Source organism: Coccinella septempunctata, chromosome X, assembly GCF_907165205.1.
Source record: "Coccinella septempunctata chromosome X, icCocSept1.1, whole genome shotgun sequence".
Lineage (NCBI taxonomy): Eukaryota > Metazoa > Arthropoda > Insecta > Coleoptera > Coccinellidae > Coccinella > Coccinella septempunctata.
Window position 1 is genome coordinate 7843785 of NC_058198.1, and position 19831 is coordinate 7863615.

At 36.4% G+C, this 19831-nt stretch overlaps 1 protein-coding gene across 3 annotated transcripts; it reads right to left on the bottom strand.

The window, feature by feature from the left end:
• Window positions 1-474: 474 nt before the first annotated feature.
• Window positions 475-12626, bottom strand: LOC123321902 (pro-interleukin-16-like). Of its 3 annotated transcripts, none has more exons than XM_044909689.1 (4): window positions 12271-12626; window positions 5271-6136; window positions 1203-1446; window positions 475-736 (listed from the first exon to the last, which is right to left on the bottom strand). In XM_044909689.1, the coding sequence occupies exons 1-4, from the start codon at window positions 12398-12400 to the stop codon at window positions 588-590; spliced, it is 1389 nt and encodes a 462-aa protein (XP_044765624.1). In that variant the 5' UTR covers window positions 12401-12626; the 3' UTR covers window positions 475-587. The 3 variants fall into 3 exon arrangements, with proteins under 3 accessions (XP_044765624.1, XP_044765626.1, XP_044765627.1); XM_044909691.1 differs by lacking the exon at window positions 12271-12626 and adding an exon at window positions 9868-10307; XM_044909692.1 differs by lacking the exon at window positions 12271-12626 and adding an exon at window positions 8348-8479.
• Between the last annotated feature and the right edge of the window lie 7205 nt (window positions 12627-19831).

Sequence of the window (19831 nt, forward strand, 5' to 3'; positions counted from 1 at the left end):
TATCTTCTGAAAAAATTATCGATGTGGTCATATCTCAAAACTGAATTTAATCCAAGAGACTCGCACTGATGTATACTTCATAGTTTTACCCTTAAAAACGTAGATTCAGATTGTTGAAGGAACTACAGATGAAAAATTACTTGAAGAGGATTTCTGTTTCAAATTTGGGAAGGTTTTTCTCTTTCGAGGCTGGACACGCTGTATTCGCGTGTTCACTCAATTGCAAAGTTCATATATGTAATCAATTTCGAAATAGTATATGAAGAATTACGATTTTTACCTAATTGATATTCCATTATGGAGAAGACTGAACTATATTGCTAAATTTAGTCATGCTTGTATGATTTTTCCTTTTCAAGATTGATTAAGAAGTTTGATGAAGCGAGCCTTAAAGGAAATGACCTGAATGCTGACTTAATCAGAAATAGATTAATGATTTTCGGTATCGGGTATAGAGGACAATAAAAAACGTAATGGTTGAAAAATTTGATATCAGTATAAAAATTAATAAAGATTATTACAAAAGCATTATATACTAACATAATCTTTGGAATATAGTTTTGGGAATAACGTTCACGCATGTGTTTTCAAGAAATTCGTTCTCTGGACTTTTTAGTAACTCTTCTTCCAATATGCAGAAGAACTTGTCCCGAACGAATCTGTTTGAAGACATCGATGGCTTCTTGATGAGAGACTCCATGGAGTGGTTTACTATTTACAGCCAAAATTTCATCACCTGGAAAAGAATTAACTATGAAATATTTTCCTATAACGCTTCATATAAATGCCTATGACTAAACAATCATTCAATTCTCACTCTCCATAAGAAAATTATCCACATTCATTCAATGATGGAAAGAAGTTCCAAATATCATAATTTTACTCCTTTATCCCAAATAATTCATACATTCATATCAAATCTGAAAAATCTGTGCAAAACAGCAATAAGTTATTTTATGTAGGTAACATATTATTCCTTCAATCCTTATGATTTGGTTATTAAACCCAGCTCTATCACCATGAATGCGAAAATTGCGCATTCGGATAAAAATAGATGAGGGTTTCCATAAATAAAATAACATCCTGTAGGGAGCCTTGCTCGATGATTCATGAGGGACTGCAGGTGATGCATATGAATTGAAAGCCATTTCGACTCTCAAGTTCGAAATTCAATATTTCGAAAAAAAAAGTGGAAATCTTACCTTCCCTGAGGGTACCATTTTCAGCTGCCTGTCCATTAGGGTAGATCGTTTTGACATAGATTCCCATATTTCCTTTGGGGGAGTCCCTCCCTCCAACAATACTGAAACCCAACGCTTTGGTGCCATGCCCTTTGTGAAAGACAACCTGTCTTATAGTAAATGTACTGCACCCCCCTCGTGGCAATGTACAAAATTTACTTTCTTCCTCCTCTTCCTCAACTTCCTCCAACTCCTCCAGCCAATCCTACAAATATAACAATGTAAAATGATAAATAACAAGGCAAAAAAATTGACAATTATAAAAAAATTTCCTGATCACTCGACCTCCATGAGAAAATGTCCAACGATGTTAAATATGGAATTGGCGAAAATTTAGACCACAAAGGCACGTAAAGGAACTTATTGGTGCCATAAGGGCCATCAAAAAAGGGTTCTATTGAAAGAGGCCTCTAGATCACCAGATTCAGCATCATTAGAATTTTTGTTTGGGTAGTAAATGTCAGAGTTTCATGAAGCTAGCTCTGAATTTATCGAAAATTTCTGTTTCTTTTTGCAAATATCAATCATCAATATCGTCTCAGCTTATTTTTTGAACTTCATATGCCTCCAAACGTTAAAATGAGCTTCAGTGTGGCTGTATAAAGAATATTGAAAAGAACTATACGTTGAATACAATGATATGGATATGCTGGCTTGGTCAGCCAATCGTTCTTCCATTGAACAAGTCTTGAGATATTATGGTTGATGATTGCTAAAATTACTACGGACTTAAAAGCGGCACTACAGGTAACCAAGGATGAGAGATCCCAGGATGAACACGATTATCTCATCAAATCCATGCCTAGACATGTTAATGAGTGCAAAGCGCAGCATGGAGGCACCATTTGGTGATTATAATTCTTAATTTATAACCTCGATTCTCTTCAGATAATACCTGTTTACTTAGACCGATTGAGGCAATCTTAGGAAAAATACGAAAATTCGAAATCTTCAGTACTAATTTTTAGTACAATATAGGCATGTCTGTAAATTTAGCGGAACAGATGTGAACCAATGAGAAAGCTCGACGTGTGACGAAACCAGTACATATAAACGCGGGAACTTTTGAACAGGAGACCGTCAGTTTTATTGGCGCCAAGAAGATATAGCTATATCTTGACTAACTAAATTACATGATTTTCACAATTTTTAATCACCAATACCAGTTATAGTTCTTCAGATGGGTAAAGTTCCCCAATCTCTGATATCAATATAAGGGTGCCACAAAAAAGTAATTAGGAATATCGGATTTAAACGCAATAGCTATTCATTAAGATAAATAACATAGGTGAGTTATATGAAAAAACAGAAGGTCGTGAATGAATAATGACTTAATTATCCCTCGTATTTATTATGTCAATTTTCTCAGAAAGATGACGATGATACGAAGGTAATTTGGATTGAAATTATATTGAATGCACTTTGAACAACGATCTTAACAGGTTCTAATGAATATAACGTATTTGAATTGCATCTTGGTTTATTATTTCCAATGGCAATCCTTTGGAATCGAACTTTGGTAGATGTATTTATGAAATTTGGCACAAGAATAGATTATCATATCTCTCCGCTGCGATCTAATACTTTTGAAGGTTGAAAAATATATAATTAGAGGTTGAAAACAAATTTTGTGCAGAAAATCAACATGCAGAATTTCAGCATAGCGACTAGTTTTTTATTAACGTCGAATAGGCCATCCGTCGTGGGACACCCTGTGTACTTTTTAATATGTATTGATTTAATTAGAACTGTTAATTCATCGAATCCAGATTGTTTTGTCAGTTCATTCCATATATGCAAAATGATTCATTAATTGTCCAATGTATACAAAGGATAGAGAGAATAGAGAAGTTTGAATTGAATTCGTTTTGACCTCACTTGCTGAATAATGGAAACATTGTAAAAGTCTCTATACGATCACCCAGATATAGGTACTAACTTTTAATGTCAAAGTTGCTCGTGGTCCATTAGCAGCTTTTAAAGGTAACGGTTGAGAATAGATTATCGATCGGAATATAAATAAAATGTGTACCTTATATGCCCCCATGTTATTATTACGTTGACCTTTGCAAATTTATGTTAATTATTCGTGTGGATCGGTTGTACAACCAGGATTATGAATATCCTCTGCAATTATTTCGTTAGAATAATGCGGATTATAAATTATTGGGTGGTTTCAACCAAATTACCCCCACAAATTCACCATATATGGATGGCAGTGAACAGGAGTTGAATTAACATTGGAAACAATGGATTTTCCATTCACGAGTCAGGGGGATTTTAAATTGTCTTCTTTAACTTTACCTATTACTATTGTCTATCGATACGCCACTGCTAATGGACCCAGTTCTGTCAAGACTTTGCCACATTCTACGTCATCGCCCTTCCAATCGGCTTTGAACTGAATTGCAACTTCTTTCTATACCTACTCTTGATTATCACAAAGTGGTAGTATTATTTTACCATAAGTGACATTGACTCTTCAGTAAACAGAACCTCTGCTGAGCCATTTGGCTCCGATTCTGACTCAGAATATTCACTTACAAGCAATAGAAAGAAACGTAAATTTTAGTAAAAATATAAAAGACCAGTGAAATTGAAGCGACTTCGACTAATGGCAGTCGAAAATGATGAATTTGAATCTGAAAAGCACCAGCATTCACCAATGCAAGATAGTGGTAGGTACTAATGGCAATACTGACAGAAAGAAATTCTGTTATTCTTTCGAAATTCAGGTGAATACAACAACTGACGCAGAAAATAATAAATGAGCCGAAACTATATACCATGTTTTCATGAACAAGATCTTGAAATTTTCAAGGAGTTGGCGACCTACCTACCTATATAGACTGCAGAAGAAGTCAAAGTCTATGATAGAGTTACCAAAAATTTAACCGAAAACCTTTTTTCATAACGATGGTGTGGGGTCCATGAAATCCTGTTAAACAGGGTGAATCTTTTACTCATAGAAAGATTTTCGAGGTCAAAAAAATTTTTTTCCTATACCATTTTTTCTGATTCGGCCCTGATAAAAGGATTAAGGATATAGCCATTTTAAGTTTTCATAATGAGCTTTGCTACTCCTGGAGAAACAGAATTCCCTTCAGAATAACAAGCTGAATCAATGACACTACACATCTTTCTAACAGAGTTGCATTCAGCCAAATTACCCAATTTTATTATCACAGATATTTTTTATTTTTGAACATCAAATTACTCGAAAACAGCGCGTTATACGAGAAAATATGAAGAATACTTTTATTTTACAAGACGTTCAAATATTCATTAGATAGCGTCCAACTTAGTTTCAAGGGTTGGATTCTTTGAATTTTGGGTATTTTCATGGTACGTAATGATCATAATGAGAAAACTGAAAGACGTGGGTGATATCTTGTGTTCGAAGAAGATTCATCAGATAAAGGAAAAACTATATTCCGAAATTCGTTTCGTTCGATAAAACCGTTTGTGAGATGGACCTAAAAATAACTTTTTTTCATGGTGTTTCAACAACCTGTATCTTTCAAACCGAGCCGATTCGGAAAAAGTCGTACAGGAAAAAAGTGTTTCTTTTAACCTCAAGAATCTACTGTTAAAATTTTGTACGAGTCAACCACTCACCCTGAATACATCTAATGGTTGCCGAGCCACATATGGCTTTTTAATCATGTAGACGTTTCCAAACCTATATACAATGTGAACATTTCAGGGGCGTATTTCGATTGTTTGTGCTCGATTCCAAAACTTCATTTGAAAAGAGAGAATTGGAATATTCCGAGATGTATACCGGCGTCTACAATTTGCACAGTAACAATTTTACGAATGCTCTAAGTGCGTACTTAAGCCAGTAATGAGCTCTGATTGGATTAGTGAAGTTATCGTCCGTTCGTGAAATGTAAATGACCTGTAAACCCTTGGACGTACAAGCGTTGGGAGTTCCTTGGCACCTCTCAACTTCCTTTCGCATGTGATCCATGTAAATGGTAATGCACTCGGTAATTATACCGATACTGTATAGGAAGAAGTACGTACCTGCTTATTGTAAGTGGCGTTCATCCGGCCACATTCACCGCTTTGATTGACTTCCGGCCTTTGTTTTTTGCCCATCAATTCGTGATGGGTCCTCGAATTGACTACCTTCGAGGGAGGGTACTTGGAAGCGTCCCCGAGCTTGTTGTTCGCCTCCCTCTTGCTCGGCGAATGCGACCTAGCCCTCTCCGAGTGCTTCTTGTTCAGCTTCGTCTTCGGTATCTTGATCTTGGCCATTTCCAGGCTGAACCTGGGGTTGTTGGAGATGTGGGCGTTGGAGGGCACGGTGCCCACCACCGACCACCTCCTCGTGTTCTTATCCGAGAACTTGTCATCGATCACGTCGTAATCGGGTGGCGGCTCGAAGGGTAGGGAATCGTAGAGTTGGCTCTCGCAGCTGTCGTAGCCGCAGTCACGTTCCAACCCCGAATTCACGGATCTCCTCCTGAAGCGCGTCCTCCTCCTGGCGTCGGAACCCTCCCTCTGCAACGGGGAGTCCGACACGGTGATCGATACCGGATCCGAGCCGGACGGCGAGGTGACGGGGGACGGAATATAAAACGTCGGCTGTTTGGAGTCGTTGAAATTGCCGCTGAACACTTCCTGGACGGAGAGGCCGCGTGACTTCCTGAGTCCTACGTGAATGCTGTTCAATTTGGCGCGGAGGACATCTTGGACGCTGGCCTTTTTGGCACCGGGCAGGCGACGGTAGGACGTCGCCTGCGGCGTGCTGACTAGAGTTTGGGGACTAGAGCTGTCTAGGAGGGTGGTACGCGACGCTTCCGAGGCGTTCTCGTGCCCCTTGAAGCCTCTGAGGGAGCAGCAGTTACGTAGTTTCCTCCATCTTTGGGATATGCTTCCGTTCAGATCTGGAACGAGAAGATTTCAATCATTAATTTCATTGTCTCACTGTTTCAGGCGTGATCCTTTTCATTATTATTGATTTCCTTCTCGCGAAATGTCAACAACCCTTACAGGATCAGTATAAATAGCTGTATGGCTCCTCATAAAACGAAGCTATGATGAAGTTAAAACAGATATCAATTCGATTCCGTCAATCCAAAACAATTTTAGAGCGAAATCCTCGTTTTCAACATGATTGAATCTGTATTCTTGGAAATTCTGAGGAAATGTCTTTTTTTGGGGGCGTTTCTTGGGCGAAATGGGGGAAATTCCCAGATTCATAACTAGAAAAGTTGATCTTTCAGAATATGTGTCACATTCAGATCTACGATAATTATTCTGGAAGAAAAACTACTCGAAAGCTGACCTTCCCAAAATGTTGGGTTCAGTTAAAACTTCCTCAAGACTGAACGGTTGCGCCGACATGGATGAACTTCTCAGATTTATAACTAGAAAAGTTGATCTTTCAGAATATGTGTCACATTCAGATCTACGATAATTATTCTGGAAGAAAAACTACTCGAAAGCTGACCTTCCCAAAATGTTGGGTTCAGTTAAAACTTCCTCAAGACTGAACGGTTGCGCCGACATGGATGAACTTCTCAGATTTATAACTAAAAAAGTTGATCTTTCAGAATATGTGTCACATTCAGATCTACGGTAATTATTCTGGAAGAAAAACTACTCGAAAGCTGACCTTCCCAAAATGTTGGGTTCAGTTAAAACTTCCTCAAGACTGAACGGTTGCGCCGACATGGATGAACTTCTCAGATTGATAACTAGAAAAGTTGATCTTTCGGAATATGTGTCACATTCAAATCTACGATAATTATTCTGGAAGAAAAACTACTCGAAAGCTGACCTTCCCAAAATGTTGGGTTCAGTTAAAACTTCCTCAAGACTGAACGGTTGCGCCGACATGGATGAACTTCTCAGATTTATAACTAAAAAAGTTGAATATGTGTCACATTCAAATCTACGATAATTATTCTGGAAGAAAAACTACTCGAAAGCTGACCTTCGAAAAATTCCCAAAAAGTTGGGTTCAGTTAAAACTTTCTCAAGACTGAACGGTTGCGCCGACATGGATGAACTTCTCAGATTTATTACGAGAAGAATTGCTCTATGAGAATATGTATCACATTTAGATCTACGATAATTGCCCTGGAAGAAAAACTACTCGAAAGCTGACCTTCGAAAAATTCCCAAAAAGTTTGGTTCAGTTAAAACCTACTCGAGACCGAACGGTTACGCCCAGATTTATTACAAGACTGCACACATTATAAATTTATCTAATCTACCAAAACTTTTCGTTGAAAAACCATTCGCACGTTACCACCACACATCAATAGTTCGCTTTTTTTGTGGAAGTAGAGAAGGTCCTTGATTTATAGCCATAGCCTGGTCAATTGTCCCTCTTGACAGCAAACAAAACGGAAGAATTAGTGCATTTTCTTCATTGTTCATTACCCTCTAACATCAATAGAATTACCGTTACTAATACGTTCAAGGGGGAGTAGAAAATTACCAATTTATAGATCCAAGTCGTTTTTGAAATGGCCTGAGAAGAGATGGAAATTTGTATGCTTGAAATTACAAAAGAAATCGTTTCTTCCTGTGTTAGATTAGCGTGAAATATAATGGAGTACAGCTGCATTATTTTCCTAGACAGCTGCAGATACAATTTTTCCATCAATCATGGAACTTCTCTTATGAATCGATCTGATTTCTATGGAGTGCTGGTTGCGAATAGCACAAAGACTTGAATATCGATCTAGATTATGTTCTACCAGAGCCATAACGTTCGAAATCAATGTACTCAAGACAGAAAAATTAATAGAGCTATTTTTAAATTTTACTCTTTCGCTCAATGCTTAAGACTAATAGTGTTGAAATGATGACCTACGTTCAATTAGTTTATTTATACAAGAAGACAATCTGAGTATTTTCGTATAAATATTTCAAACATCAAAGAGCCTATTCTGATTGTTTTCTTTGTTGGCCAGCGGAGAAGAAAATAAGTGAACAAAGAAGACAAAGAGTCGTGAGTGGAATAGTAAACATACTCCTCATTGTCAGGGTTATATATTCATGGAAAAATAGACGTCAATTTGTTACTATTTTGGCACGTGTATATGTCTCATATGCTCATTTAAAGAGAGTTTGAGGTCAATTACCTTTTCTTGAGTACATACATATCTTCTCATAAGTCTGGGCTTGATTGGACTTTATAATTATTCAGTTATATCAAGGCAGACAGACAGATGCAAGGGGGCTTGAACCTCTGAGGGCATTACTTCATGCATCAGATAATAGACCAGAACATGCTTGGTACCACAAATAAACTAATCTACCGCATTAGTTCAGATCGTTCCTGAAATTACGAAGATTAAAAGCAATTTCGGTGCTGTATCACTACAGAAATGAATAGGTTAATAACAGAAAAATTTATCCGTATCAAAGATTACGTGAACACTCACATCGTACTGAATTCAATTAAGATAACTAATATTTTTTGAAGTGCTGCTGGTATCGTATCGTACGCTGGTATTTTCTAGATATCACAAAATATACAAACTTGCTTTTAACAACGTACCTTTATGGATAATTAAGTTATTTAGAACGATAAATATCGTCGATATTTAGAATACCTATAGTATGGATATCCTATACCTTGGGGCAATAAAATCTCTATGAATACTGATTTGATGTGATTTGTTTTGAGAAGGGCCTACTTCGAAACTTGGCGAAAAACCATGAGGAAAAGTATTCCTGGGAATTTTTCTATCGGGATTAAAAAGTCACTTCTAATTTGCCAGGTACAATCTTGTTAAATAATAATTATTTGAGTACATTTAATATGTATAGATATATGCGATTGTATAAGGGTTCGGTTCTTGATTTCAAGATCTAGATTCCATGAAAATAGAGCAAGATTTTAGACTTGTTTCTTGTTTTCACTATGGTGATATTGAATCTTTCAAAAAATCCTTGTTTTTTTGTATTTATAATGGGCACATTTTTCCTACAAATAATTGCCTTATATCTACAATTTCTCTCCAGAAAATTTCATGATGAATAAAATCATTTTTTCATTCATTTTATGGAATCATAATATTAATTTATGATGACGAGTTTCAGTGATAAATTTTCATAGTTTCAATGATGGGTCGATTCATTTTTTCCACTTGTATAATGTATATATAAGCTTTGATCAAAATAATTACGAAAACCTAGCAAAAGTTTCATCTGGAAAGAAGAATATATGGAATAGGTTCAATTGGTAAATCGAAACTGAAGTTTTATGTTCAAAAAAGAAGTAGTAACAGGAATGAATCTTGTTTTCATTGAACTAGTACAGTATTTATGCCCTTTTAGATTTTCAACCCAAGGTAGGATATCCCCCACATTTGAGATGATTTTTGGAGGGAAATCTTACATTTCAGACATCGAATTTCTAGTGTGCTGAAGAGTTTTTTTTTAAACATTTTTGGCCTTGGATAATCAGTTTATTGGGGAAGGTTATGGCCCATGAAATATCTCAGAACAAACTTTACGTTGTTGAGAAAACTTGTATAAAAAATATGAATATCCTCAAAAGGAAAAAGGAATTTTTTTCCATACAAATGCATGGGTTTTCTGTATCGGTTGGGTGGCTGGTTTAGAAATGACTTCTCTCAACTAAGTGCCCACTTACCAATATCGGCAAAATCCTGAAAAATCGCCTTGGAACACATATAAATAACACGACAGATCACTGGACTGACACACCGTACAATTTGACCGAGCGAATACTATAAGCGCTCATGGTACTTTGTACAGGAAAGCACGACACGCCTGTTGAGCATAAACAGTAATTCAGAGCCGCACTGGAAACAATTTTTTTTACCATTGAGCAAAGGATCAAATCCTTCGTTAACGCTATATACATATAATGGGAGGAGGTAAGTCACAACAGGCTATCTTTGGTACCTGGGTTCTAAGACACTGCCGGCACAGGTAAAGTGTGAAGTAGATAATAGGCTAGTTCAGCCAAGACAATCTTATCAGCCAAGTGTCGCACTATTATTTTAAGACCATGTTGAATATTTGAAATTTACGAGATTGTAAAGATGTCTAGAATGAATTCCCTGAAAAGGGCCGAAAAAGTAAATAGTAAAAGTTTCATATTTTACACCAATCCATGCCCTGTTTATATTTGTTCAATTATTGACTGGAGTGAACGCTATTTCCAGCAGAGAACAATACAAAGTGTATAAGTAGTTGATGGAATTCGCTCCCTTATCAACCGAAGGTCATTTAATAGGTCAACGGAGTGATATGTACAAAATAATACAGAATCCTTGAAGATTCCGTAGACATAGTATCGGAGGCAGGAAACAAATAACAATAGTTTTTAATGAATATCTACGCACCATGTAATTATCTCTGTTTCAAGGTGATAAAGGTTCTGAATTTGTTCGCCGAAATTATCACAAATTCGCGACATAATAGGACCACACCAGTGTAATCGATATAGTATATAGAAAAAATTAAAATTACAGAAATTAAGACTTATTTCATTGAATACGTATTTTTCGTGAGGTTACATTTAATATGCAAGATATGAGTATCCAGCTGGAAAGTGGATAAATTATTGGCTGATATCCTATTCGAATATTTGAAAAATTTTAAGCATGTGCTCTACATAATCTCCTGTTGCAGCCATTTAGAAAAACATGAATACCATTCTTCTTCAATGAACACCCTGTTTGGGTGAAAACGATACAAAATCGGTTCGATTTTTTCAATAATATACACCTTAACTTATCCCAGACCATCTGTTAATGGTTCACTTATGATGAAATATGTATTGGTCAAAAATTTCTTCAGATTACGTTCACTCAAAGTGTGAAAATATATGCCTGAACATACTCAGATTGAGAAAAACTTCGAAATAATGTGCCAGCTTCGAAAGCTAGGGGGATGAAGTTGGTGAAGAGACATCCCCATCCAAATACGTCCACTATTGTGGATGGATAGTGTTTTCCATTTGATTTTACATCAAAAGAGTCGCGATCTTGTGTAGCTGGAAAATTCAGCTTTTCCTTGAATTATTGGGAAATTTATTGAGGAACATTCTTTATGGCACCCTTTCTTGATGTTTGACCATAGGTACTGCGAGAATTTCTTGAATTTTCTAATGTTTTCATAAGGTTTAAATATTATGAAGGTATACTTGATTTTTTTTATTTTTGCAGAATATGGAATCCCAGATTTTCAACATCTTTATAGTTATAAACATCGAATTAGGATTTGGTGAGCTTTCTTTGAAAAAAAAATTAATTTTTCTCTAATTTGTACTATTGCTCTTAGTTCTTGAGAGTATAGAGGTAGAAAATATAACATTTTTTAAGAACTTAAATTATCAAATTAGGAGAATTTTCCCAGGAAGTCGGTATCCCAAACAGAATTATTCAGTCTATTGTGTTACTCCTAAGTCGTTTATATATTTAATGTACACTGCAGATGATTATCTTATTAGTTTTTTCGGACCTCGTAGGAAGCAAGCAAGCAGGCAGGAAATGATCCAATTATAAGATGTGAACAGAATAAGTCTTTGGAAAAAAAAAGCTTCTGAATCAAGTGGCGAATGGAGAAGAAAATCCTTGAGACATTTTTAGATGGAAAAAATGTTTCATTGACTTTTTGACTCAAGATCGAATTTTTTAGTTCTAGACTGGCAATAACAAAAAAATTTGTTATAATTGTAATGATTAATTAGGATAGAAGAGAGGATACGTGAAATATCGAGGGAGAGGGTGGTATTTTGTGGGTTGGAGGGTTAGGGTTAGTGTCTGGACGCAGGGAAAACACAAGAATAGGTGATGTTTATTTCGGATGTCCTTGACAGCGCCCTTGCAGCAGGCCGACCCGGCCCTGGCGCCAAAACGAATAGTGTAGGTATTCATAATTGTATCTGACTCATCTTTATAGCTGTAATACCGTTTGAGGTGTCCTTCATAATCATAATAACCACGGAATAGCCACAATAAACACCTGTCGGGCATTCAGATTCAGATTAACAGCAGAAAAATGCGATCTGAACAATTGTTGTTACCTTTGTGTTCCGGCTTGCTGGGGGCAGTTTCAGCAGTGGGGGTGGATGTGACAAATTGACAGTTCGATGTACTTTTCTTAATAAAAGTGGAAACTTGATCACATTCACTGGCACCATCGATACTTCGCATGTTTCTTGAACGGATATCATTGGAGTAGTGAAACCATTTCAAGAAATCAGCGCTCGACGCAACGTGAAGTCTTACAAGCGTTTTGCGCTGTTAATCACTGTTACAATGATGAGCAGAAGAAATTCAATATTATTATGTAATTATTACAATGTCAGAATAAGACATTGTGCAACCTAATCCGCTCTAAAGCGGCAAGCAAGCACAACTGTGGGTTTTAGCCTCTATTCCCTACTATCCCTTCCCGAATACACGGTCGGTTACAGATGAATGGATGCTGCATGTTTGCCGAAGTAGGGATGAATTTCGGAGAATGGGAATAGGGATGCCAACAATAAACGTTAGACCCAGTGGCGCGGGGTGGACGTGCAAGGGGGTCCCGTTAAACATGCGCCTTTTCCCACACGCGCTTCTGGTTTACGCACACAACGGAAACGGATATCAATAACATCCAGTTCTGGATGGAAATGGGAAGGAATTTCACCACCCTGCAGGCCCTGTATGAGATGGGACGAGTTGCCATTGAAAATACGCTGATCGTATTACACGACAGTTCCTTCTTTCCCTATAGTAATCGAAATATTCACACTTTCACTTTCGAAATCTAAATAAGAAAATCTCACACCCGAGTGAGAATCGAACCTGTTCGTTTGAGGTCTTTTCGCTGTAAAAAATGTTCATTGGGATCTTAATGCGACATACTTTGATCCAGGTTAATCGATAGATATATTAAATCAGCCCTATTTATGTTTATAATTGAAGAAAATTTTATTTTTAACATATCCCCATACGAAAAAATCCAAACGATTGAGGTCTGGCTGTGATCTTTTACCTATCTAGCCTTGAAGTACCAGAAACAGCCAAAATCAAGCAATTTGGGATACTCTCCACATACCATGAGGAGAGGTGGTTAAGTCAGAGACTCTGGGTTAAGTGCCCTAAGGACCATATTTTTTTGTGTGTAATACCATTGAGTATTAATACTCAATGGTAATACGCAAACATACGCCCCTCATCCACATGCTATGTACAGCAAAACTGAAAAAGACACAAACTGAAAGAACATCAGTGTGTTTATCAGGCTCCTTAATGAGACAATGAATTGAAAATCTCCTCTTCTATTGTGGAAAGTTCTGTTCGAAGTTTTTTTTCAGTATTAAAACAACTAATTTTGAGGAAAATAGAAGCTCCACCAAAATATCCCGTTGAATCTTTATTATTTACATTAAAAAAACTGTTTATTCATCATACCAGCCTTAATTTCTTCTCTGAGCTTCGAAACGAAGTGCTACTCGTGAAATTTCACCATACAACTTTTTATGTCAGTAATTGATAAGATGATACGGGTCAGTAAAATTACTGCCATTATAAGAATAGCATTTGTTATCATTTGAACGGTTTACTCACTGTTATCCCACAGCTTTTTGAAGTGTATAGCTAATATTTTGCGTGTTTAATGAACATATTATAATTATTACATTCGAATTAGCTTCAATATGACCAGTAATCTAAATTAATTCAACACTTACAGTGTAATGAACTATTTTTGAAATCGAGTGAGAAATGAAAATTAAGTTCTAAGGATTGTGCCATTTTTACAAATAACAATTATGCAGAAAATAAACAAAAGATTACATCAATAATGATACCCTATTTTTGTAAGATGTGAACGAAATTAATTTTTGAAACCGAATAAAATCTATGCTCAATTTTACAACCGATTCCTGTTTATTCATTCATACAAGAAAAATGAAAGTAATCGAATTAAATTCGCCTCAATAAAATATACCTACGTTAATTTCAATTCACGCACTAATGAACCCCTAGATGTTAAAACTTCCATATTATTACATAATCTGACATGATTTAAAAGATTATGCTTTGCCTAATAGTGAATGTTCTAAACATATCCAGTCTCAAGCGAGTGCTTCAGATTGTAGGGAAGAATCTTCGTTATTCCAATCAATATTTTTTATCTCCATTTATCATGCAGTGTGAATATTTTTAAGGTTCACTCAATTATAGAATTTTCCCAAAATAACCACAGCTTTTCCACAAATATAAATTTCAAAAAACGAATAGAAATGGAAGAAAGGATTCGAATATGATCTGCATACTTTGAATAGAGCTAGAAAATGTTCTTGCTCAAGAATCAAGAGAGCTGGAAGTTAGAGAATGTAAAGAAAAACTCTTTCCTCGCAAAAGTTACAGCTTAAGAATCTTCATGGCTTCCAGAGCATGAATTTGGCTTCTCTTCAAGCTATTATCATATTATGAATGAATTCATCATTGTTCTAGCTTTACCAATTGAAACCTGACCCTGCGTAGTCAAAACTATTCACGCCACTGGAATAACAAAATCGTGGGTGTAGAGTGATCACAAGAATTTCATCAACTTTGTATTGGGGGTGGACGTTGGCGAACGACCTTCTTCGATATGTTGTAAGAGAACCTACAACTTACAAGTTACATTACCTAAAAATTATCATAATTCGATATTTTGCATCACTGTGAATAATGCCACTGTAATTTCCCAATTTCTAGTTAGAAGGAAGGTTGATTAAGTATTAGGATCGAAGTAAAACTTTTTTTGGAAGTTTTATTTTTGTTGAATGAAATGAAATGAATCAATATGGTAGGGATAAATGATTGATAAATATTTTTATTGATTTTTATGCTGATATGTAACTTGGATTCGAAATGGAAAATCAGAAAAAAAAAACTTACTCCACAATCCTTTACTTAGTAGGTACACATGCAGTCAATAATTTTCTACTAACCCTGTGACTAATTCACAACAATAGGTGAAGGATAATGAATTCAGGAATGCTTGGGATATTTTTATTGACATATTTATTAACAAAATTCCATAAATACTGTGGAGTAGGTCTAATTAAATCCTAAAAACTAATAATTTAAGTTTAAAACGATATGTAGATTGACGCGCCATCTACGATCTGACAATGAAAATTCTATGGCAGCCGCGCAGATTCCTTAACAGTTTTGCTACCCACCTAGTTTAGTTCAATAAACACCTGATAGGTGGCGCCACCCATCTACATAATACTCACTGTCCGACTCCTCCAGCCTTTAAGTATAACACTTTTCACTGGCATTTTCAATTGGGCCCCGTGCGCGGCCATGGACGGACCTGGGAGCAGTGGTAAGTTATAATCGGTAAGTCCTCGAAGATAGCTAACTCCGTAGCTGTCTTGGGGCACGCAGACTTCGACTTCGAGGTCAAGTACACCTAGTGGCTTGACCTTTGAAGTGGAATAGTCGACTGCTGCGCTTACGGATGCGCACGTCATGCTGACAGAAAAATTTTAAAATAATGAAAATAGTTTTCCGCCATATTTGTTTTGATGTATCACGTGGTCGGTTTGGTTGGATTACTTTTCGAACGGCCCCCGTATATTCTGAACAAAAATATTTTTTGCCTGCCCCCCGTATAAATTCGGAAAAAATACTTCTTGGACGACCCCCGTATATATTAAGGTCGAAAAACTTTTTGGTTGCCCCCGTATATTCCGTCGCGATTTCGACCGGCTCCGAGAGAGCGACGGCAGCGCCACATTTTCAGTTCATTTTGACCGAATTTTGCGGCAAAACGCTGAACTAACGGCAAAATCGCCTACTAATTCTGACCCCGCAGGATTTCGCTGGCATTTCATGGGCAGATGCATGGGAATTTTATGAAGGAAATTTTTACTCTGATAATTTTTTTTTTTGCTTTCACTTCACGTGGGGGTTTCCAAATAGGGTGAAATCGAATAATTTCCTCATTTTTTCCAGAATACTAGTTCTTTCTCCGGGATTCAGTGGCCCATGAATGGGATTTTTATGAAGGAAATTTTTACTCGAATGATTTTTTTTTGCTTTCGCTTCAAGTGGAGTATTCCAAATAGGCTCAAATCAAATTATTTCCTTTTTGTTTACCAGTTCTTCGGGATTCAGTGAGATTTCGTGGGCAGATGCGTATGGGAATTTTATGTAGAATATTTTTACTCCGATAATATTTTTTTTTGCTTTCAATAGATTGTTTCTAGTCATAATGGAATATTTTCAAAAATGTCTGAAGAACAATGTGCTTTAATCCTTTATCCAGATTGCGTTGGATTGAAGATCAATCGGTCCAATATGTCTCTAGTCATGGCGCAATATTTTCAAGAATGTCTGAAGAACATTACGCTTCTAATCCTTGATCCAGATTGCGTTGGATTGAAGATCATTAAGGCATAATGTCTCTAGACATGGCGCAATATTTTCAAGAATGTCTAAAGAAAAAGCTTCTTTTATCATCTTTGCGTCTTGCGTTTTTTCCGATCGGAATCAAAAATCCAACTTTTAGATATTGAAGTGCCGTACATGTTTTCTGGATAATTCGAGGTCCCTGATTCCAAATCTGAGCTCAGTTTTGACGAAAAAAATTTATTTCGGCTGCTAGGGCCTTTCAAAGTTGAGGCCCTTCAAAGGGGCGTAAAACGAAAAATAATTCACTTGAAGAAGAACCGATTGCAGTTTCTGATAGAGAAGAGCTAAATTAAACTATATTTCGAATTTCAAGACGATACGAAAAAAAAAAAGCGTTTTCGACCAAATTTCCATACATCTGCCCATGAAATCCCACTGAATTCCGAAGAACTGAGAAATTACTGGAAAAAACGAGGAAATAATTTGATTTGAGCCTATTTGGAATACTCCACGTGAAGTGAAAGCAAAAAAAAAATTATTAAAATAAAAATTTCCTCCATAAAATTCCCATTCATGGGCCACTGAATCCCGGAGAGAGAACTAGTGTTTCTGGAAAAAAATGAGGAAATTATTCGATTTCACCCTATTTAGAAACCCCCACGTGAAGTGAAAGCAAAAAAAAAATTATCAGAGTAAAAATTTCCTTCATAAAATTCCCATGCATCTGCCCATGAAATGCCAGCGAAATCCTATGGGGTCAGAATTAGTAGGCGATTTAGCCGTTAGTTCAGCGTTTTGCCGCAAAATTCGGTCAAAATGAACTGAAAATGTGGCGCTGCCGTCGCTCTCTCGGAGCCGGTCGAAATCGGGACTGAATATACGGGGGCAACCAAAAAAGTATTTTGACCGTAATTTATACGGGGGTCGCCCAAAAAGTATTTTTCCAAATTTATACGGGGGCAGGCAAAAAATATTTTCGTTCAAAATATACGGGGGCCGTTCGAAAAGTACTCCAACCAAACCGACCACGTGATACATCAAAACAAATATGGCGGAAAACTATTTTCATTATTTTAAAATTTTTCCGTCAGCATAACGTGCGCATCCGTAAGCGCAGTAGGCGACTATTTCAAAGGTCAAGCCACTAGGTGTACTTTACCTCGAAGTCTGCGTGCCCCAAGTCAGCTACGGGGTAGCTATCTTCGAGGACTTACCGCTATCAACTTACCACTGCTCCGAGGTCCGTCCATGGCCGCGCACGGGGCCTAATTGAAAATGCGAGTGAAAAGTGTTATACTTAAAGGCTGGAGGAGTCGGACAGTGAGTATTATGTAGATGGGTGGCGCCACCTATCAGGTGTTTATTGAACTAAACTAGGTGGGTAGCAAAACTGTTAAGGAATCTGCGCGGCTGCCATAGAATTTTCATTGTCAGATCGTAGATGGCGCGTCAATCTACATATCGTTTTAAACTTAAATTGTTAGTTTTTAGGATTTAATTAGATCTACTCCATAGTATTTATGGAATTTTGTTAATAAATATGTCAATAAAAATATCCCAAGCTTTCCTGAATTCATTATCCTGCACCTATTGTTGTGAATTAGTCACAGGGTTAGTAGAAAATATTTGACTGTGTACCTACTAAGTAAAGGATTGTGGAGTAAGTTTTCTTTTTCTGATTTTCCATTTCGAATCCAAGTTACATATCAGCATAAAAATCAATAAAAATATTTATCAATCAAAAGCAACCCATATTTCACTATTTCAATGCATGTTAATTGTAAGTCAATAGTTGCTTCAATTGGGAATTAATATATTAACTGTAGAAATCTTAATGAAGGGTTTTACTATCAAAACAACATGTTTTATTCTCAAACATTGTATTTCACATCTGAAAGTACTTCAAGGGATGAGAGTATAGTCATTATTTCCGAAATTAATATTGCTGGTCTAACGCTCTAAACAGTCTGAACAAAACCGTTTCCAAAAGAATTCTTGACGCCAAAAGAATCCTTGACGTCTTTCTAAAAGCCCTTGTAATATTCTGGTGGTAGTATGCCATCCTACTTTTATTTTTTTGTTAACTTGAACCAATTTGTCACCTCATATCTCAGAAGGGGTGCTCATTTGAACTCATCTTTCTGCAGGAAATATTAATGTTTTTGGACAAGGAATCACCTCCAGTGTTTTTGCAAAATATTTAGTTAACACCCTGCATATACTGCAGTGAGATTGGAAAAACACAAAATGAAAACACATACGCTAATGGCTTATCGCAATTCATATAAGAAATGGCATAGTTTTTTCGAAATATGTACAAGAATTCCATAATTGGTAAAAATTCCCATTATTTTCTTGCACCAACATTTCTTAGGGCTGAACAATTTCGCTAAAAAACAGGAGTACCTATGGATTTTTTTCAAATTTCGAGGTATATATTGAATGGATATCTATCGAATCTGAAAATGATTGATGCGAGTGTCCAGTATTTTAATAAATCTTGCCGCAGAAAGTCAAATATTTCGGAAAAAAATGAAGAATGATGCACATTATTTCGATACAGTCTTCTACGAGGCTAAAGGTCATATACAATCTACACAATTTCCAAATCAAAAAGTAATGATACAAAAAAAAGAGTTGTTCTGGTCCATGAACTCCTGGTATCAATAAGTGCATGAAAAACCAGATCTAGTTTTACATAAATATTTAACGAGTCAGTCCTCTTCGTAGCCATGTTCAGTCTATCTATTCATCTAATTATTCTTTCGTTTCGAGAGTTGAATAAACACCTGGATGTAAATAGATTGGAGATTTTGTGGTTTGGAGGTGGACAATACGAATGGTTCCGTGAAAACGTTTATCTGTGTATGATCTTAGTGTGGATCGTTTCAATAATATATTATAGCATGTTAGTCATTACATGAGAATGTTGCTTTTTCTCATCCATGTGGAAGAATTCATACATTTTTCGGGGAAAGATTCACAGCATTCCCACTTTCGAAAAATCACTAATAATCTTTCTCAAATAAGGTCCAAAGGAACCGGTTTTGGATAGCCTGGAATTTGAAGCATATAAAAGAAGGTACTGAGACTCTCGTAGGACTCAGTGAGGATTTTGAATCATTGTGCTGTTGCTGTCCTCACATTTCATTTGTTACCAATTCTTCTCGTCTTTTTGGAGAACCTTCACCAAGATTATTTTGATAAAAACAATAATTTGTGGGTGTTCAGTTTGTAGCC

What these genes read in the sequence shown, in the direction of transcription:
- LOC123321902 (XM_044909689.1), bottom strand. Translation starts at nt 12,400, where the DNA reads ATGCGAAGTATCGATGGTGCCAGTGAATGTGATCAAGTTTCCACTTTT. An exon ending in CAGCAAGCCGGAACACAAAG is followed by an intron (nt 6,137 to 12,270) that starts GTAACAACAATT and finishes TTCTCGTTCCAG; the next exon opens with ATCTGAACGGAAGCATATCC. An exon ending in ACGCCACTTACAATAAGCAG is followed by an intron (nt 1,447 to 5,270) that starts GTACGTACTTCT and finishes TTATATTTGTAG; the next exon opens with GATTGGCTGGAGGAGTTGGA.